Genomic DNA, 21,885 nt, shown 5'->3' with positions numbered 1-21,885 from the left:
CACACGGAACATGAAGCAGCCAGATCTCCCCTCCCGGATGCGGCTGCACCAGCAACCTCAGCTGCGGGCGGAGCCCGAGCGGCTGCCACTTCCCCCCTCTTCCCTCGTGACCCTCGCCCCCCCCCTCCAGCTCTCCCTCCCCCGGCACACACCCTTCCTCGCCGGACACACCCTCCTCCTGGGGCCGGTCGCGAGCGAGCTCGGGCTCTCCAGGGGAGGGAGCGGCCCCGCCGTGGGGCAGGACGCGGAGCGCGCGGGCGAGCCGGGGAGGGAAAGAGGGAACGAGGGAGGAGCCGCGGCCGGGAGGGAGGAGCCGCGGGAGCCGCGCCGCCGCCGAGCTGCGATGTGGCCCGTCGGCCGGCGGGTAAACAGAAGAAGCAGCAGCGGCCGCGGCCGCCCCGGCCCGGGGCAGTGAGTGCGCCCGCCGCGACCTGCCCGCCGCTGCCATGGCCGAAGTGCGCAAATTCACCAAGCGGCTCAGCAAGCCCGGCACGGCGGCTGAGCTCCGGCAGAGCGTGTCGGAGGCCGTGCGGGGCTCCGTAGTGCTGGTGAGTGGCCGGGGCATCGGGCGCCCCGGGGGACGCGCTCCGGGGCGAGAGACGGGGTGGCTTTCCGCGCGCGGGGACTGCAGCGGCGCTCGCGGCGGCTGCCCGCTGCGCCCCGCGCTCCGCGCTCCGCGGCTCCGCTTCAGTAAGTTTGCGCACCAGCCGCCGCCGGCCGGGGTCTGAGTCCCCGGCGCCCGCTGACAGCGCGGCGGCCGCCCGGCGCCGCGGAGGCGTGCGCCCGGCCGGGCGCCGACGGGCGATCCGGGGCTCGGACGGCTGCGCGGCAGGCGGGCGCGCTCGGAACCGGGGCCCGAGCGGGGGAGGGGGTGTGAGCTAGGGTGCGGACCTCGCGCCGCCCTGCAGCCGGCACAAAGAGCCGGGGACCTGGGGGAGACGGGATCCCGATTCCCTCCTGCGGGCACCTGAGGCAGCCGCGGCGGAAGGATGCGATGAGCGTTTTGCACACACACACACGCGCGCACACACACGCACACATCGTGTACACAAAAAAGAACCCCACCCAAAAAGCCCCGGGCTCCCAAGCTCGGGCGGGCGGTGAGAACAGAGGAAGCAGAGCGACTTCCTCCCGCCTCGGGGGAGAGGGTGGTGATGGGTGTCGAAGGGGTGCTGCTGCTGCCGCGGAGGGGGAGAATTGCAAACAACGGGGTTCCGGGGCGAGTGCGCGCGGGGTCGGTCGCCACTGGGCGAGGGTATCCCCTGGGACCCAGGAGCGCTCCGGAGGCAAGGAGATGGATGGAGCCGTGGGTTTGAGGGAAGATGGTGTGTGCCAGTCCAGGGATGGCGGACCTGGGGGTCAGAGCCCCATCGTTCACGGCTGGGGGTGCCTCTGAGCCGGCAGGGCTGGGGGATGGGGATTTGAAAGCGTGTCGACCCCTTGGGAGCCCTCCATTGCACCCTCAGCCTCATCCGGATTGCCTAGCTCGGATTGTCTGGCTCCGGAGGAAAGCGGACGGGTGCTAACGGGCACTTGTCCCTTCTGTTTTGAAGACACTCGTTGCCAATTTCCTGGGCTAGAGAGCAAACCCTTAAATAAGCCATCATACCGGTTAATTGGTGTTTGTTTTGTTACTTCGGGTTTTTGTTGTAAATTTTTTTTTTTTTTTGTCTCCTTTCCCTCTACCTTAAGCGTCTCATCTGCTGTGTTTAAATTTCAGCATTTCAGTGTGGGCTCTTTTTGTTAAAACAACTTATCATTGGAAGGGAACTTCACAGCTTTTCCTTGTAATTTTTCTGTTGATCTTGTAGAATCTGCGATAAAGCCAACATTAAAGGGAGGCCAGGGGCTTGATCCCAACAGTGGAGAAAGTTGACATTAGTGGGAGTTCTGGAGGAGGATCAAAGGTAAAATATGTACCTTTGAGATAAAGATCTGATCCCTAATAGCTACAACTGTGCAAAGCCAAGTGACTTTAAAGAAATCTCTCTATCGTGGCTGGACCCTTGAAAGTTTAATCCTGCTGTTTAGCAGATCTAAAACCAGACCTTTAATGTTGTTTTAATGGACTTGGCTTGTTGTGTGTCTCACTGATTTTAGAATGAGGTCCCGTTGGGGTCACATTGGAACCTCGATTGTCATCACAGCCAGTTTAGAGAGGAAGGCAAGCTGTGTGCAGGGCATTTATACCAGGGCTCTCATCTTGGGTGATTGTTAAACAAGTGATTCAATCTGCCTAGCACAGGAAACGCTTCCCTAAAATGGGGAAGAAAGAAAACCATGCTTGAGCAAGGTAGCCGGCCCCCTGCTGCAGGGTGTGAAGGGATCCTGTGATGTGGACAGATGGTCTCAAGAGAGTAAATGGGTCTCCACACACCTCTACTAGGATTTGACCAGCATTTGACCTGCCACCCTCAGCAGCAAAACGTTAAAGTTAGCATTCTTGCCCCGGCTTTTAGGTTTTAAAAAGAATTTTGTGGGGCTCAGGGCATGATCTCGCGGTTCGTGAGTTCGAGCCCCGCATCAGGCTCTCCGCTGTCAGCCCAGAGCCAGCTTCGGATCCTGTCTCCCTCTCTCTCTCTCTCTGCCCCTCCCCAGCTCGCATGCACTCTTTCTCTCTCAAAAAATAAATAAGCCTTAAAAAAAAAAAAAAAGAATTTTGTGTGGCACAGGTGCAGCTGTCCCTTCCTAACCATTGGCTCTGTGACAAAGCTGGAAAGACTGTTAGCGGGAGCAGATTCTTCTGGGAGCTGCTGCCAGCCTGGTTTACTTGGGACTGAGTCCACAGATGTTTACCAGGCAAGGCACAGGAACGATATTTATTTCCTACTCTCGTTTGTGATCCATGCTGAGATTTGGGGAGTCAGGAGGCGGGGGGGGGGGGGGGGGACAGATTCTAGGAATCTAAATCAGTGACTATCTTTTGAGCCTCTACGTTCAAGCCATAGTGTGAGGTGCCCCCATAATTATAAGTGAATGTCACTGCCAGTTTCTTCCTTCGTTTTTTTTTTTATCAGTTCCAGCCCGGGGTTGGGTCTTCGTATGCGGCTGTCGCCCAGAGTATGTACACGGATCAGTTTTGGATTATCCATAGCACCTTGGTGAATGCTGTTTCTAAGCAGTCCAGTCAATGAGGACCTAAGGAAACAGCCTTAAAGGGAGTGGACTTTCCTAACCGGCTCTTTCCTGGCCCCTGCTTTTCTGACACAAAGAGCCATTGACCAATGTTAGTAAGGCCACGGGTGGCTGGAGCACAAGTGGACCACGTTGCAGCTGCCGCCATAACTTCTGATTCTTTTCTGCTTTAAGCCCCAACGTGTTTATTAGGGACAGCTGAAGTAGGATTTACACTTGCTGCTATAAACCCCCGACATTCGCGTTAGGGCTTCAGTGTGGCGTCACACACAGGAATCCCTCACGGGTGGTGCCGGTTCTGTTCTAGATCATTGCGGGAGAGGGACTATCGCAATAAAGCGAGGTGAGTGAAATTGTTGGTTTCCCAGTGCGTATGAAGGTTACGTTGACACCATACTGTAGTCTGTTAAGTGCGCAATAGCACTGTGTCTAAAAAACAATGTACGTACCTTAATTAAAAAAATACTTCCGTGGTAAAAAAAAAAAAAAAAAAAAAATTGCTGGCCATCCTCTGAGCTTACAGGGAGTTGTAATCCCCGATCACAGATCACCATAGCAAATAGACGATAATGGAGACGTTTGAAATATTGCAGGAAGTGACCGAAAGGCGACACGGATAAGAAGTGAGCACATGCTTTTGGAAAAATGGTGCCCATAGACTTGCTTGATGCAGGTTTGCAATAGATCTTCCCATGTGTCAAAAATGCAGCATCAGCGAAGCAAGATAAAGCGAAGTGCAAGGAAAGGAATCACGTCTCTACTCCTAGGATTTCACTACGGAGCCGTTCCCATAGCCCATCGTGCTTTCCTCTGGCGATCTCTCTCCAGAACTTGGAAAACCCTCCAAACTGAACAAATATACAGCATACATACAGTATTTCCTGTTCAGGTGTTTTTTGCTTTTTTTTTTTTTTTTTTTAACACAGTTTCGCCCTTGTTGGCTTGTGCTAACGTCATTCAGTTTTGCTCACTGTTTGAAAAATTCGGAAGGCCTGGGCTATACAGAGCGTGTAGTCGTGGATTCAAACTTTCATTCAGTTATTAGTGCTTCCGTGACTCTATTAACGGTGAAGCAGACAGAGAAAGAGACTGTTTTAGTTGCTGCATTTTCCTGTAAGTTTGACGTTTATATGAAGGTCAGTTTTAACCTGGGGAAAGGGATAATAACAGAATTAACCACTGGCAGAGATTTCCCAGGAGGGACTTGGGGAGGCGTATTATAACCTGAGAGTGTCTGTGATTAAGGGAGAAGTGTTTACATACACACACGTTTAAAATGCAGAGTTTTAACGCTGTTTCTGTTACATTTGGGGCTATAGCTATTTGTGCTAGCGGGAGTGGGGGCGGGGGGGGGGGGGGTGGTGGAAACAGGCATTTGTTAAACCCGTTGTATTCTGGCTGCCCTTAAGAGGAGTCCCTGTGTCAGCCTGGGAAAGGCACCTGGTAGGTGTTTAAATACTGTTGGCCTACTGCTGGGGAACTGACCCTCAATTCCTTGTGCGGAGAAGGATCTGGAAAGAGTTGCTAGATGTTACGGGGTGTAGCCGCTTGAGGCAGGATATTTCCCTGGCCGGCACCAGCTAGATTTCATATATAATAACTCTAGTAGAGGAAAACTCTCCAAAAGCTGAGAGTTAGTGAAGAGCGTCCGCAGCTGTTGACTCCCCCTACCCACCACACGCAGCCACCTTGGCTTGGAATGTGTGTTAGGTTCGCATTTAGGGAAGGCCTGGAAACGAATCGGCCTTCCTGCTCTCTCTTCCCAGGGGAATCTGTGGAACGTACTTAATATAGGACCAAACAACTTAACACAGTGGAATAAAGCCGGTTGCATTAGTTTTTGTTTTTGTTTGTTTTTTAAGTTTTATTTATTTTGAGACCAAGAGTGCAAGCGGGAGCTGGGGGGGGGGGGGTTTGGGGAGAGAGAGAGTGAGAGAGAGAGAGAGAGGGAGAGAGAGGGAGAGAGAGGGAGAGAGAGATAGATTCCCAAGTAGGCTCCTTACTGTCAGTGCTGGGCTGAGACAAACATGTGAAACAGATCCCTGGATTGATTCCTTTCCTGTTCTAATCATTGTTAAGCCTTCTTTTTAAAAAACCGTTTATTGGGGCGCCTGGGTGGCTCAGTCGGTTAAGCGGCCGACTTCGGCTCAGGTCACGATCTCGTGGTCCGTGAGTTCGAGCTCCGCGTCGGGCTCTGTGCTGACCGCTCAGAGCCTGGAGCCCGTTTTGGATTCTGTGTCTCCCAATCTCTCTCTCTGACCCTCCCCCGTTCATGCTCTGTCTCTCTCTGTCTCAAAAATAAATAAACGTTAAAAAAAAATTAAAAAAAATAAATTAACTTCCAAAATTAGCTCTTAAATTGCACTTGCCACAGTTCAAATGCATAGCAGTCACATGTGGCTGGTGGCCACCACATAAGACTGCTCAGACGTGGAACCTTTCCATCACTGCAGAAAGTTCTTTTGGACAGCATTGGTGTAAACATTAACTGGGGAACATCTTTGGGCAGGCATTTTCAAACTTGCTAGATTGTCCCTTTAGGAGAAATTTCCAGAGTTGGAATTGCTTGCTCAAACATTAGACACATTTTTAGTATTAAAAAAACCCTCCGGGAGGGGTGCCTGAGTGGCTTAGTCGGTTAAGCGACGGACTCTTGATTTCAGCTCAGGTCATGATCTCACGGATGTAGGATCGAGCCCCGCTTCGGGCTCCGTGCTGGGTATGGCACCTGCTTAAGATTCTCCCTCTCCCCGAACCCCCACCCAACCCCCGCGCACTTTCTCTCTGTCACTCAAAAGAAATAAGTTTCTTAAAAATAGTAAATAGAAAGCCCTCTGAAAACAAACTGGTGGTTGCCAGAGGGGAGGTGAGTAGGGGGGAAGGGTGAAACAGGTGAAAGGGGCCAAGAGTACATGTATTGTGAAGGGCACTGAGTAATGTATAGAATTGTTAAGTCACTATATTGTACGTATGAAACGAATATTACACTATGTTAATTATACTCGAAGGTAAAAATTAATTAAAAGAAAAAGGAAAGTCCTCTGGAACATACTTTTTTTTAATTTTTAAAATGTTTATTGAGGCTCCTGGGTGGCTCAGTCGGTTGAGCATCCGACTTCGGCTCAGGTCATGATCTCACGGTTCGTGGGTTCGAGCCCCGTGTCGGGCTCTGTGCTGACAGCTCTATGCTGACAGCTTGGGGCCTGGAGCCCGCTTCAGAGTCTGTGTCTCCCTCTGTCTCTGCTCCTCCCGTGCTCACACTCTGTCTCTCTCTCAACAATAAATAAAGATTAAAAATAAAATAAAATAAAATGTTTATTATCTATTTTGGAGAGCGAGGAGGGGAGAGGGTTAGAGAGAGAGGGAGACACAGACTCTGAAGCAGGCTCCAGGCTCTGAGCTGGCAGCACAGAGCCTGATGTAGGGCTCCAACTCACGAACCGTGAGATCCAGACCTGAGATGAAGTCGCACGCTCAACCGACTGAGCCACCCAGGCGCCCCTGGACCGTGCTGTTAAATTGCTCTGCAGAACGTTGTTGCCATTTACTCTTATGTCAGAAAATGCCGGTGTTCATTTCCCCTCTCCCCTGTGCCAACACTGGTTATTAATCTTTTTTAATCTTTGCAGTCCGATAGGAGGTAAATGGTACATCACTGTCCTAATTTGTATTTCTTTAGTTATTCTTGAACAGCTTTTCAAACGTTGATTAGCCATTCGTATTTCTTCTTTTGAGGATTTGAGTGAACCTTCTTACAGACTTATTTCCTTGTTTGTAAGTCTTGCAATAACGGTCTCCACCCCAAGATTCTGTTTCGATAAGTCTGGGGTGGGGCCAGGCATCTGTATTTTTACCAACTACCCAAGGTGATTCTGATGTGCACAGAAACGCTGCTCTAGACTCCTGGCCCCTGCGAGTACCCCTGACAAATGAGGACTTAGCCACTCCTTAAACACTCTCTCCCTGTTAGAGAGGGGTACATTAGAAAAGGCTCTTGAGCTGAAATTTACTCTAAGTTCCACCGCGGCCAGGCCTTCCCCTGCTGTTTGGAGCCATACAGGCTATGTTTGCTTCCTCTTTCACATGACAACCCTTCAAATATTTGGGGACATCCACCATGTCATTTTTAAATTCACTCTTCACCAAAGCCAAAGAGACTTCGTTTCTTTTCCTCTGTTGCTCACGTGACTTGGTCTCGAGATTCTTCGCCGGCCTGGTCATCCTGTGGGCTCTTGTCCAGCATGTCATTGTCCTCCTTAAAATGTGGGAGGCAAGAGCCCAGTCTCAAGAGTCAGACCTGGGCTTGAATCTGGCTTCTGTCACCTGCTTGTGACCAGATCCAGATCAGAGGCAAGTAACCAGATCTTGTTTTCCTTATCTGTGAAATGGGGATAGATAGTTGTACCCACCTTGTGTCGTTCTCATGAACATTAAAGAAGGTAGTATGTGGAAAGCGTCTCATGTCTAAGTGGTTCGTAAAGGTTTAGAAAAGGGGGCGCCAGTGGAGGTCTGACTCTTGATTTTGGCTCAGGTCATGATCCCAGCGTCCTGGGCTCAAGCCCTGCGTGCCCCCCCCCCCCTCCCTGCCGGAGCTGAGCATGAAGCCTGCTTAAGGTTCTCTCTGCTCCTCACCTGCTCACGTGCACATGTGCTCTCTCTCTCTCTCTCTTAAATGAAAAAATAAGGTTTAAAAAAAAGATCTGGGGGGGGGGGGCACCTGCGTGGCTCAGTCGGTTAAGCATCCGACTTCGGCTCAGGTTATGATCCCCCCCGGTTCGTGGGTTTCAGCCCCGCGTGGGGCTCTGTGCTGACAGCTCGGAGCCTGGAGCCTGGATGGAGCCTGCTTCGGATTCTGTGTCTCCCTCTCTCTCTGCCCCCCCCCCCCACCGCCCCACATCCTCTGTCTTCTCAAAAGTTAAAAAAAAAAAACAAAACCAAAAAGATCTGGTGGAAACAGGTATTCTAGAAGAGTCTGTCACAGATGGGGGAGGGGGGAGTGTTTCTTACCCTTTCTGGATACTAGCCAGGAAGTCAGGGGCTGTGTATTCATCTCTGTTCCCAGTGCCGCACATAGTGCCTGGGATGTGGGAAATATATTGGCAGCGGTATGTGGGATGGACAAGGTGTTAGGTGACTGGAGGCCAGGTAACTAGTTAAAATATAGTTACATAGTTCCGGAGAGAGATAAGAAAGGCTTACCCGAGGCAGTGAGAATGGAGATAAGGGAGAGGATGTAAGAAATGTTTCAGTGATAGAATCAACAGGATTTGGGGATTTTTCTTGAAGGGGGAGGATAAGAGGAGAGGAGGTGGAGTCCAGATGGTGCTGAGGTTGTTCAGCCTGGCCGAAGTGGGGAAAAAGCGCGTTTGGTGGTAGGGGAAGGGCAAAGAAAATGAGCAACGTCGTCCTGAGAGGGTCGTCAGGACAAAACCAGATTTCAGTTGAGTCAGGTTTAACGTGGAGAGAACATTCTAGGGAATGGCTGAGCGTGTAGCGTTGTGTTTTGGCAAAAGTCTAGGCCTTTTTTTTTTTTTTTAAATACTTGTTTAAGGTCTATGCCCAACATGGGGCTCGAACTCACAGCCCCGAGATCAAGAGTTGCATGCTCTCCCGACCGAGCCAGCCGGGTGCCAGAAGACTAGGGTTCTTGAGGGCAGGGAAGTGTTCCAAATGGGATCAGGAAGGGGAGGAAGAGCCCGGGTTGAGATGAGATTGTAGGCAAGATTAGCTGATTAAAGAGGTTTGCACCTTTGGGGGTGATTAGGGAAGTGGGGGGGCAGGGCGTGGAGGAATGGTCTGGAGGCCAGCCCCAGACTTCCAGTTAGAACGGAGATGGGAAATTAGGTCACCCCCTGGGCGGCTCCCCCTCTCGGGGGTTTGAGTCGTGGGGATGAGGGGCTGCCTGGGATGTTTCCTGCCCCAAAGGGACTCACAGACCCGGAAGGGAGATTAGATGTATGCAAATAACCTAAATTGAGAAGGCAGAAGTTGGCAGCAGGCTAGAGATTTCTGCCTTTGGTGTTCAGTTCTAGTGACTTCGCTGCCTTCCCCGCCCCACGTCCTTTTTTTGTGATCCTTAATGTTTTTCAAGAGTTCGGCCCTTTCCGGGTTCAACAATGTTAAATAGGCCTTTGCTAATGAACACTGTTCATCTCTGTGGCCCTTGCCACGTTGATTTGACTACAGAGGCCTTTTATTTTCTTACGGGATCGGGGAAAGTCAATGGTAACGTTTAACATTCAGAAATTCCTGTGTAGCGCACAAGTGTAATAACTCACCTTGGCACTCATTTACTTGACCTCCAAGGGCTGGAAGGAATGCTTGCTACCTTCCCAGACCCTTAGTACTCCACGTCAGGAAACCCCCTTGCTTGTTTGTGGGAATTCAGTTCAAAGGAGTCATTTACCTACCTGGGTGTTACTTTCTTCCGAGATACAGAATCATTATTAGTAGGGCATGTTGAGAAGTTGTTAGTTTTTTTGTTTGTTTTTTTAACACAGAAAGGAAGGCCAGAAACCACGGGAGGGAGAAGGAGCTAGGGCGGTTTCCCCTTTTCTGTAAATCCAACGGTAATTTTATGATGCACATCTCTTTGGGATGTAGGTCTCTTGGTTTCCCTCAGCCTTTGCCGGGCGGGCGGAGGGGTTCATGGGGGACATCGGCCTGCTGCTTTTATCAGCCTTTTTGATTCGTGCAAGGCTCCACCCTGGAAGCTCTCAGAGCAGTCGCTGGGGCAAGGGGCCAGTCTCATTGAGCTCCATTGCCTGGAACCCAGGGCTTGTCAGAGCACAATGATTACGAGTGGGATCTGGGAGGACACTGCCCAGGTTCAGAGTTCAGCTCAGCTGCTTACCAGCTGGGTGATCTTGGGTCAGTTACTTAGCTTTCTCGCCGCTTGATGACCCCTCTGGTGGGCTTGTTGAAAGGCTTAAAGGAGTCGTCACTTACGAAGCGTTTAGAGCAGGGCTTGGCCCGTGGCTCCGCCCAGTGCTTTTGGCTCTCATTAATATTCCCAGGCTTTACGGCGGGCAACAAGGCTTTTGTGTATCACAGGTCACCGGACAAAAGTAAACCGGCAGATGGGAAGCGTGGACCCTGGCTTTTGTTTTTTTAACTTCCTTGCTCCAAATGATGCCCCCAAAGGTAAGCTGCATGGCTCAGCCGAGACTCCTCCCCCTCCTGGAACGGTAAACTGGTAGACCTCTCTCCATTAGATTCTTGGCAGTATCTGTTCCCAGTTGGATTTGGTCATATTGAAGAGCCCAGTGGATGTGAGCGAGGGCTCTGGGTGTTTGGCAATTCTTGCCTTCAGACTAGACTAGTCTGATGAGTGAGTAGGAGGGCTAGTCGTCTAGTAGGGAGGAGCACCCTGGCCTGTGCCTGGGGAGATGGTGCTCCCCTCTGGGGAACTCTGGAACTTGTGTGCGAGGGCTTTGGGAGAAGCACAGACCTTTATGACAGTGTGTTCAGAGTGGTTTACGCAGACGGATGGGGAGAGGAGAGTTGAGCTCTGTATGGAAAAAGAGAACTTCAGTGCTCTTTCCTTTCCCTCTCAATACTTTATTGACACCCCTTTCACTCATTAATCTTCACTTTTTAAATTTGTTAATTTTTAATTAATTTAGTTTTTAATGTCCATTTTTTAAAAACGTAAGGGAATATTGAAATTTGATTTTTTAAAAATAGTATTTATTCTGAGAGGTAGAGACAGCGTGAGCAGCGAAGGGACAGAGAGAGAGGGAGACACAGAGTCTGAAGCAGGCTCCAGGCTCGGAGCTGTCAGCAAAGCCCGATGTGGGGCTTGAACCCGCAAACTGCGAGATCATGACCCGAGCTGAAGTCGGATGCTCAACCGACTGAGCCACCCGGGTGCCCCGAAATTCAAATTTAAGAGCCTTTTTAAAGATCTATTTTGGATACGTGTCTTTTAGTGGAAACATGTTAAAGCCTCAATGTCTCCTAAGAAATTAATGTACTTCAGGGGCGCCTGGCTGACTCAGTCGGAAGAGCGTGCAACTCCCAATCTCGGGGTCATGAGTTCAAGCCCCGTGTTGGGTGTCGAGATTCCTTGAATAAATAAAAACTTGAAAAGAAATGAATGTAATTTGTATTCAGCTACTTTGGTTTCGTGGTAGCAGGGTAAGTTCTATTAGGAATGGCGTGCGCAGGTTCCAGCACAGTCGATGGGATGGAAAAGACGGCAGCTGTTCCAGTGACATGTGGTTTATCTATTGTCTGTGCACGACCTCGAACAATCAGGCCTAAATTTGCTCTTAATGATTTCCTGCAATTGTGCTTCACCTTTTTTTTCATTGCCCGTTCGCGGGAAGTTGTATTTTTGCGTTTCTTGACAGCTTCTGTCGGATCGTATATGATTCAAGCTGCTGAGAAATGTCGGAATATTCTAAGAAGTGCCTCTGAGACAGAACATCTTTATTTGAAGTCTTTCAGTGAAGTGTGTCGGGAGGCCGGGAGGCCGGGGAAAATGCATTTGTATGATAATGCATTCTAGCCGATGCCGAGACCTCGTATTTTAACAGCCCCGGGCTTACCAAGAGTTCAAAATGTTCTCATGCCCATGACTTCGCATGTTCTTACAGGTCACTATTAAACATATACCACAGTTTGGCCACCCCTGTTGTGTAAGTGGGGGAAAGGGAGACAGGCTGTAGGCCGTCCATATTTAAATATGTATTTTTTGACGTTTTATTTATTTTGGAGAGAGAGGGGGGACAGTGGGGGAGGGGCAGAAAGGGAGGGGCCAGAGAGTCTGAAGTGGGCTCTTCCCAGACAGGAGCGAGCCCCCACGCGGGGCTCGAACGCACGGACCACGAGATCGTAACCAGAGCCAAAGTCGGAGGCTTAACCGACTGAGCGCCCCCTCCCAGGCGCCCCAGGCGATCCCTATGGAGTAAATGACAGAACAGGTAATGAACTCCAGGTGTCTTGACTCCTTTGGTGTAATCAGGTAAGGAAGCACTAGCTTCTGGGCTGGATTCTCCCATAAATCAGGCTGTGGAAGCTCTTTTTGTGTGGTTTAAGTGCTGATCTCCTTCTCCTGGGAAGCAGTGTTTGTTTCTGAGCGAGATTAGGTCTCCGTAGTGGGAAAGGAGGAGGTGAGGACAAAAACAAAAAAAGAGGGGTGGGGTTGTGATTGAAAAATGTGGGCAAGCTCCATATAGATTTTTCCTTGCCAAAGTAAGCCTAAGGATTTTGAGAACCGTTTGCAATTGGCCGTTCTTCCGTTCTTTGCTATTTGAATAACTATATGGAAAAAAAAAAATCTCCAGAACACTGGCTCTGCAGAGGTACCTGGGATCATATTCATGGAACTGTTTTTATGATTTTTTTTTTTTTTTTGCACGGGTTAGCGCTGCCCAAAAATAACATATGTATGTCTCTCCATGCCTTTGATATTAGTAGCTTAGTTTTCCCACTTGCGAAACGGCCAGCTTTTTACGCCTTGCAGGACCCGGTGTCCGTGCTCCTCGTGTCCATGGAAGAGTGCTATTGGCATAACCAGTTTATTTTCGTAGGTTAACAAGTTTCTAATGCTTCACTGCGTTAAATGGTTTCCTAGAGACCTGAAGGAGGGAATACCACCTTGTAAAGTGCCTAACTTAACCACCAAGAAGTAACTTCAGTCCAGGAGGGCGCTGAATCAACTGTTGCAAAAATTGAACTGCATCATTATTAAAAGCTCCTGGGCGGTGGGGGGGGGCACCTGGGTGGTTCAGTCCGTTAAGCGTCCGTCCGGCTCTTGATTTAGGCTCAGGTCATGATCTCACGGTTCATGGGATCAAGCCCCAGGTCGGGCTCTGCACTGATGGCACAGAGCCTGCTTGGGATTCTCTCTCCTCTCTCTGCCCCTTCCCCCATCACATACACACTCTCTCTCAAAATAAATAAACCTTAAAAAGAAAAAAAGCTCCTAGGGTCCAATCGGTCTCCCTCTGTCCAGAAGAGTGTTTCCATGATGCTCTATGGCTTGTGGAGCAGAGAAGGCTCTCCTCGCTGAGCTGACCCCACGGGAGAAGAGCTTCTCCACTGTCCACTACCAGTGACCGCCGTGACTGCCTCTGGAGGAACTTTGCTCTGTCTTCCTGCTTGCAAATGACCATTCTGGCAGAATGCCCACCAGGAGAGCCAGCAGAGAATTCCGTAAGGCTCCTCACTTTGGTTCTGCAACTGAAGCCTGGCCCTCCCTCCCTCTCTCCCTCCCTCCTTCCTTTCCTCCTGACTCCTGCTCTGCTGTCCACTGCTGGCTCAGCACCGTCCCAGGCTCAGAGACCAGCCTGGGCCTAAGCAGGGGACATCAGAGGACTCTCAAATCCAGACTTCAGGTTCTGGATAGGCCTCAACTCCTACGGGCTGCTGCTTCTGCCCTGTCTTTTTCTTTCTTTCTTTCTTTCTTTCTTTCTTTCTTTCTTTCTTTCTTTCTAGTTAAAAAAATTTTTTAATGTTTTTGAGAGAGAGAGACAGAGTGTGAATGGGGGAGGGGAAGAGAGAGCCAGAGACACAGAATCCAAAGCAGGCTCCAGGCTCTGAGCTGTCAGCACAGAGCCCCACGCGGGGCTCGAGCTCATGAACCGCGAAGTAATTACCGGAGCTGAAGTCCAACGCTCAACCGACTGAGCCACCTAGGCGCCCCGCTTCTGCCCTGTGTTTAAAACTCATTTCCTGGGCACTGGGTTTTGTCTTCTTCCTTGTCCTCTTTATGTCACTGTCCCAGTCATGGTGTCCTTGACTTACCCCATCCCCTGTAGCTGAGCCCCTGCCTTGGCTTTCCAGCCAGTTGCCCAGTTCCTCTAGAAGTGAGTTCTGGTCTTCCTGCTGGTCCTGGGGAGGACTGCCCTCCCTTCCCTGTGACCCTAAAACAGCTTGAGCTGAGCACGGTGGGACCAGTGGACTGAAGGGCTGAGTGTCTGCTTAGAGAATTGAGGAGAGGCAGTGTCCAGGATGAGGCGGCCCAGCCAGTGGCCCTGCCGACGTTTGGACTAGACGCACGGCCGTCTTCATTTCCTATGGCTGCTGTGACCAATTGCCACAAATGTAGTGGCTCAAGACGTGAGTTTATTCTCACAGTTCTGGAGGTCAGAAGTCCTATAATCAGAAAGTCAGCAAGGCTTCACTTCGTCTGGAGGCTCTAGGGGAGAATCCATTACCTGGCCTTTTCTAGCTTCTAGAGGCTGCCTGCGTTCTTTGGCTCATGGCCCCTTCCTCCATCTTTCGGCCGGCAATGGCTGGTCGAGTCTTTTTGACATCCTGTCACTCTGGCCTCGCCTCCTCTGATTCTGACTCTCCCGCCTCCCTCTCTCACTTAGAAGCACCCTTGTGATTACATGGGTCCTGCCTGGATAATCCAAGATGGCTTCCCCAGCTCAAAATCCTTCATCACGTCTGCAAAGTCCCCTTTGCCATGTAAAGTGACAAAGACATGCGTTCCAAGGATTAGGATGTTGGACGTCTTTGGGAAGCCATTATTCTTGAGGATCCATGTGGATCCTTGAAATGGCGGAGGAGGAACAGGGATCTGCTAGATTGGTAAACGGTGAGCCAGGTGCAGACGTCTTCGCAGAATTCAAATGAGGAAGTACAATCCCTCTTGAGAATTTTGGCTGAAAGAAAGCAATACAGGTTTGCCGTCTGCGATTTCAATTTGGATGTTTTCTTAAATTCTTCATAATTAAAAACAATTTTTTTCCCACACAAAACTCCCTCAGTCTGGAGTTCTTGTAAGTGGGCACCGCTCTCAGACTTGAGGTGTTTCAGGATACAGGCTGGCCAGACACTTAGGCACTTAGCCAGCTTAGGCCTATGGAATTTTCCACCCCCAGCTAAAGAGAAGAGTAGTGAGGTGTGCGTGTGTGCGTGTGTGTGTGTGTGTAAAAGAGAAAGAGATGATTTCAATCACAGAGAATAACTCTTTGGCTGACCACCCCCAAGACACTTCTCATGTGTCCTGTGTGAGAGACACTTCACTCCTCCTGAAGGTCAAGCTAGACCAGGCGTGGCCTGCCTGCATATGCAAGGTAATCGCAGGACCCTTTTCCAGAAATGGGTTTCTAAAACACATGATTGGAGAAACAGAGAGGACTGGAAAATCTCTCTGGTTTCCTTCTGGTTTCGTGATGATTTCAACTGAGAGATAAATCGAAACTTCCTCTCTTCACCGAATCTAGCCGCTGCCATCTTAGAGATACGCCACAAAAACTCACTGGCTGATGGCGTTTGCAGTGGCCCTTCTCACACCGGCAGGTAGAATATCCGTGATGAGCTGGGGGCAGAGAGATTCACTGCTCTGAAGAAGCGCTCTATCACACATGGGGGTTGCATTTTCTATTTTTACATCAATTCTAATTGGCCACGGCTATATTTCTCTGAGGCCTGGCCTTTTTTCAGGCCCTTGGCTAACCGACCTGGCTGTAGTGGAACATCTGGGACTCTGGTGTCTACTAGAAGGAGCTAGAAACCAAGCGTGTTGCCGGAGAGGGAGCTGGAGAGACAGAGACCGAGAGAAAGGCATGCTGAGCTGTGGAAGATAACTGCCTTAGCCGAGAGAAAAGATAGATACTTGCCTGCCTCAGGTCGTGCTAAAATCTCACGGGAAATGCTTTTAGAACAGTTGCTTGAGCCGAAGCAGAGAATCTGTTTCCAATGATTTCTTGTTAAGGGATTAAATCTTAGGGCAAGGTACAGGGGGTGGAGGATGCCCCGCCGCCTTCCGGGAAAGTGCATGGGTCTGGCTCCCTGGTCCAGCCGCAGCTCCAGAACCGTCCCGCAGCCGGCCCTTTGCTGCTCCCTTCCACCATGCTGTGGGGAACCTCATTCCATGGTGGCCACGCTTCCACTCTCCCTTTCTCATCTGTTTCTCACCTCTTCCTTCCTCTTCTCCTCCGTGTTTGGCCACAAAGTGCTCTCCGTGGGACAGAGCCATGTTTATTTTTTTTAACCTTTTCTTTAGCCAAGGGTGGAAAATTCCAGAGGCCTGAGCTAGTGATGGCTGGGTGCCTCTTCTGGAAATCCAATGGCCTTGGATGCCAAGGACGTGTCGTGGAGCTACACATCTGGCCAGGGTGTCCCCGAAAATGTCCTGGCTTTGGGTTTAGTTCCAACTAAAAGAAGTGGAGGGTTTAGGAAATACTACAATTAAAAAAAAAAACAACCCAGAAATGGTGTAGTTATAGATACAGAGCCCAGTTTGCATCACTTTGTTGTTATTGTTTTTTTTTTTTTTTTTTTTTTTTTTTTTTTTTCCTGCTGAGTTGAGCTGGGAAAGGGTGGCCTTTGGCTCAGTAGAGCTTCCAAAAGTGAAACCTTCCACAGGACAAAGTCCCTGTAGCTTCACTTAATGGAGGATTCTGCTCGGTTGGGGTAATTATTAGGTAGAGGCCACGTGTATTTCACCACAACCAGGTACATTTCAGAGTGGGTGCCTTGGGGAGCAGGAACATCCTTCCAGTAGACAGCGGGTGGAATCGAGGAAGTCTTATCCCATCGCCATATGTCTTGGGCCCTCCCCGGAGAAATCATCTAAGCAGGATTTCGTCCACATGTCCCCGGTGGTATAACACGTCAGAGCGGATGCATTTTGACAGTAAGCAAAAACAGCTATTGTCTCGAAATAGCTAGAAACTGACCGCCATTCTGCCGCCGCTCCGGAGCGCGTGCGGGAAGAGAATCACAAAATCCTCAAACCCAGAAAAATGCTAACTCTGTCTGCTTTGGCTCCACGTTACTATAAACAAGCACCTAGATTTCCTAGTGGGCCTCCACGCCCCTTCCTGTGCACCAGTGGGGCCCATCCCACCTTTGAATTCTCTCTCTTCTCCCACCGCATCCCGTCGACTACGGTCTGAACATTGGCCATGCTGGACCCTTGCTGCTCCCCAAACGCCCTGCCTCCCTTTCTCACCTCCATGCCTTTGTGCACGCTGATTCCTCTTCCTGGACTGCCCTTCCAGCCCCTTTGCTGCTCAAGGGATTCCTATCTGTCCTGCAGGGTTTAGGTCCGATGGCCATCTCCCCCCACCACACACTCAGCTCCCCTCCCCCATTTGGAGCAAATTGTTCCTTCTGCGGACTTCTCGCCTGCTACTAGTTGTATTGATTTCCTGTGGCGCCGGAACAAGTTGCCCCAGACCGGGTGGCTTAAGACAACACGTTTATTTTCTTGTAATTCGGAAGGGCAGAAGTCCAAAATCTGTATCACTGGGCCGCATTCCCCCTGCAGAATTTAGGGAAGGGTCAGTTCCTGGTCTCTGCCAGCTCTGGGAGCTGCTGGCTTTCCTGGACTTGTGGCTCCATCACTGCAGCCTCTGCCCGTGTGATCACACTGCATTCTCTTCAGTTGTGTCACATCTCCCTTTGCCTCTTTCTTATAAGGTCATTTGTGGGGCGCCTGGGTGGCTCAGTCGGTTAAGCGTCCGACTTCGGCTTGGGTCATGATCTGGTAGTTCGTGAGTTCGAGCCCGCGTCGGGCTGGCTGTGTGCTGACAGCTCAGAGCCTGGAACCTGCTTCGGATTCTGTGTCTCCCTCTCTCTCTGCCCCTCCCCTGCTCACACTCTGTCTCTTTCGGAAATAAACACTAAAAAAAAAAAAAAAAAAAAAGTCACTGGTGATGGCTTTTAGGGTCCATCCCAGTAATCCGGAATGATCAACTCACCTCAAGACCCTTGACTCAATCACTTGTGTAAGGACCCCTTTGACATCTGCGGGTTCCAGGGATTAGGATGGGGGCAGATCTTGGGGTGAGGGGGGCATTTCTCCATCCTACCACACTAGTTCTTTGGTTTTAGAGGGAATTGATTTCCTTCTGTCCCATAACTATAGTTGTTGACCACTTCTTGTGTCCATTAGAATGTAAGTGCCATAAGGAGCTGGCAGAGAGTGAAGAGAGCTAATGCCCGGTAGTCAAGAGTGCCGGAAGGGCCCAGCAATTCCTCTGACCATCTGCGTTGCCTTGGGCACACGATTGAACTTTGTGGAGATTTCTTGTGCTTGTTAGTCAAGTGGAAATAATGTTAACAACCGTCGTGGGTCCGAATAGCCAAACCAACAACCCACCCCCAAATTGAAACACCCCAAGTGTTCAAGAGTAAAGGGTTGGGCCAAGGTACCTCTAAACACCGGCAAGCCATGCGGTCATTAAGGCGACATCTGTATTTATTACTGACGTGGGAAAACGCCGAGGTTGTGAAAAAGCATGATCGTATTTTTGTAAAATAGAGCATTACGCGACACGTGTGCAGTTAGTTGCTTCGTCACTCTGTGCCTCTGCTTCCTCATCTGTAGAATGGAGGCAGCGATAGCTCTGACCTCACAAGGTGGTTGTAAGGACTGAGTAAAACAACACAATAAAGCACGTAGAAAAACGTCTGGAACATCACAAGCACTAAATAAATATTATATTCAAAGAAAGCGTTCTCAAGGTGGGCGTGAGAGAGTGTGTATATTTATAAGTGTACATGTGTATCTATAATATTAACAGTACATATTTCTGGATGGTGGGACCATGAGTCCGTTTTATTCTTGATTTGTTTTCTGTGTTGAAAATGTTCATTTCTTTTGTATGGAGCATGTATTAGTTTTATAATCAGAAAAAGTAGAATTCCAGACAAGTTCCATACTTCCCTTTCAGGCTTGCTGAATTTATGTGTTCTATACTTACATGTGACTCGTGGGGTCTGTTTATAGATCTCCTATTTTTTATTTAAAAATTTTTTTCAGTTTATTTATTTTGAGAGAGAGAGCAGGGGAGCGGCAGAAAGAGGAGAGAGAGAATCCCAAGCAGGCTCCCCTACTGTCATCCCAGAGCCCAATGTGGGGCTCGATCCCATGGACCCATGGGATTATGACCTGAGCTGGCACCAAGAGTCAGATGCTTAAGCGACTGAGCCACCCAGGCGCCCCTGTTTCCTATTTTTTAAAATAAACTTTGAGAGGCAGAAATGCCTACCTTGACTTTTCTCCCCCTTTGCTGCCATTAATAATATTAATCACTAGAGGGACTTAAATTTCGAGTAAAGCTAATTAATAGGCGACGTGCATTGACGCTGCAGAGATTTCTGGTTGCAGTGCTCCTGATTTTGCACATGCCGTATCTTTGTTCTTTCATTAAAAAATAATCTTAGACTTCTTGTGGCTTTCAGAACAAATGGATGGGAGAATTACTGATAAATCAGGAGCTCCGAAATGGAAGGTCTTGCCTCTGACATTTAAGATAATTAGATTACGGTGCGCAGCTTGGTGAACCGGGTCTTTTTTCGCTCTGTACAGTGTGCTTTTCTTCTTCCACCAGCATGCACATCCCCGAGTTGATTTCTTTCTCGTGCCTTCTCTCCGTGGGTCTTCTCGCCCATTACTTCTTCCCGCCCCCACTCTGGTCATCCTATAAAACATATGTAAGCATCGATGTGTTGTATTTAAAGTGGGTTTTGAGTATTTCTTCTTCATAACTTAAAAAAGTAGGACGGTGGGAGGCATGAATAGGCAGAGCACAGGATTTTCGAGGCAGTGAAACTGTTCTGTATGACACTTGAACGTAGATGCATGCCCTTGTGTATTTGCTAAAACCCTGGTTTGAACTGTGGACCTTGGGTGATGATGATGGGTCAGTATAGGGTCATGGATGGTAACAAGTGTAGTACCTCTCTGGTGTGGGATGTTGATAATGGGAGAGCAGTGTGTGTGTGTGTGTGTGTGTGTGTGTGTGTGTGTGCGCGCGCGCGCGTGCGCCCGCGCACAGGGCGGTATATGGGAACAGAACTCTCTGTACTTTCTGCTCCCTTTTGCTTTGAACCTAAAACTGCTTGAAAAAAAGATGGTCTATTTTTTAAAAAGTGAGACTCACGAAATCTTGTATTTTTCGTTTTGTAAGAAATAAACTTAAATGTAGGCCTTTGTGTTTCCGTGGACCATTTAGTTTTCTGCCTGTCAGTGGTCCTAATATTTTTCTTCACATCCCCGGTAGTTCTGGAAGGTTTCCACTGCCAGCTCTCGTGCCAGCTTGTTTGGCATAATTATGAAGACTAGCAAATGTGGATTGAACACTTTGAAGGCTTCGGATGAAAAGTGCTGGGTAAAAAGCAAAGCAATTTTATCATTAGAATCGGGGAGTAGGAGTCAGAAATGTTAAGGTCGACCTCACACTGTGTGACCCCGGAGGGCATCGCATCTCTGAAATGGGTCTTGAAGCACCAAAATCCGGGCGAAAAGGTACCTGCTAATCCGACTCAGGACAGCTGTGTTTGCTCTGAAGCCCACGTGCAAATCAAATCATTTAGCATATATTAGGAGAATCTGATTTTTGAATAAACTTGATTGGGATCCTTTGGCAAGGCAAAGAATCCTTTTGTAATGCAAATGAACACCCACTGATTTATATCTTTTGGAAGGTAGGATTTAATGGTTTAGGTTTTTCTAGCTCCTGTGCCACTTAAAATCAAATTGTTTTGGTGCCTGGAAGAGAAGAATGGCTCTGGGAAGTTGCATTAACTCCTTCAGCCCCGAGGAAGCCAGTTAGTCAATTACTGTTTCTGGGAACTAAATAATACCCTTGTCACCTGAAAGATTTAAAATAGCCTCTCTAAGTGGCTCCTTAGCCTCTGGAGGAACATGACTCATTCCTTCATTGGAACCTGAAAGAAGTCCAAGTGTCCGAAGACACTTGGGGAATGCACTGGAATTATGCTTGTAAACATCTATGCTAGAAGTTTTAAATATTAGGAAACCAATATGATATGGGTTAAAAGTTGATGGTTGGAGTCGGTATATTAAGATGTGGCCAAAAGAGCAAGGGGTGAATTGGCAGTCCTTTCTAGAATGTTCCTTGGGGAAATCCTTGCTGGCCAAGTGAAGAGTCTTGAGCTGCTGAACTCTGGGTAGCATAGATTGTCGTCTTCTTTTGTCCAGGGAGTCCACCACCCCCCTCCATCCCGACCCCCTGCATTTCTGACTGCTCTGTGTTTATACATGGCCTCATAATGGTGTTCCTGCCAGCTTTACTTAGGCTTGCTCCCCCCCCCCCCCCCCAAGCAGCCTTTGGATTCATCTTCTGCACATGACCAGTGGAAGGAAACCAGTAGAAGGAGTCCTGCATTAGTGCTGGGAGATAAATTGCATTCCTGCACCTCTTAAAACCCACGTTCTCCACAATATAAAGTGGGGCTGGGGAGGGTGCGGTTCTCCAAGACTGGGTTAGCCTTTGCCTTTCATTGACCTCAGTGGATGCCACTTAATGGAAAAATATGATCAGGGTTCACCCTATGGAATCATTGCTTAATATTGTAGATGACTCATTGGAACTAGTGTGTTAGAAAATCACTTCCAGATGTGTAGCAGAAGCTTTTCCAAAAGGAAGCAATAAACTCTGGAAAACTGGGTTAGTTTTCTTTTTTTCTCTTTATGATCTTAGGGCCAGAATCAAACCTTCCTGTATATGGTCGGCCAACATATACTTGGAGTTCTAAGTAGCGTGATGCATCCAGTTCACTTGCTTTTAGACGGATTCTCTTTATTTTTCTATTTGTTATTTATGTTTTTCTTTGAAAGAGAGCACGGGCGACCGCCTATGAGCCGGGGAGGGGCAGAGGGAGAGGGAGAATCTGAAGCAGGTTCCGTGCTCAGTGCAGAGCCCGATGTGGGGCTCGATCCCATGACTCTGGGATCATGGCCTGAGCTGAAATCAAAAGTCGGATGCTCAACTGACCGAGCCCCCCGGGCGCCCCGAGATTCTCTTGAAGTGGATT

The 21,885-nt window shown here is 49.3% G+C and overlaps 1 protein-coding gene across 5 annotated transcripts in view; it reads left to right on the top strand.

Moving 5' to 3' along the window:
- Positions 1–270: 270 nt before the first annotated feature.
- DOCK11 (dedicator of cytokinesis 11) overlaps positions 271–21,885 on the top strand; it is a 197,767-nt gene continuing 176,152 nt past the window's right edge. For 2 of the 5 annotated variants that reach the window (XM_053892123.1, XM_053892122.1), the window contains exon 1: positions 274–548. In XM_053892123.1, coding sequence (XP_053748098.1) covers positions 447–548 — 102 coding nt within the window. In that variant the 5' untranslated portion in view covers positions 274–446. Of the gene's footprint in view, positions 549–9,983; positions 10,279–21,885 lie in introns of those variants that run through there. The other 3 variants (XM_053892125.1, XM_053892126.1, XM_053892124.1) reach the window with 3 other exon arrangements.

Source organism: Panthera pardus, unplaced genomic scaffold, assembly GCF_024362965.1.
Source record: "Panthera pardus isolate Hobbes unplaced genomic scaffold, ASM2436296v1 HiC_scaffold_27, whole genome shotgun sequence".
Lineage (NCBI taxonomy): Eukaryota > Metazoa > Chordata > Mammalia > Carnivora > Felidae > Panthera > Panthera pardus.
The sequence above is the reverse complement of the archived record's forward strand: the minus strand, read 5'-3'. Positions and strand labels throughout refer to the sequence as shown.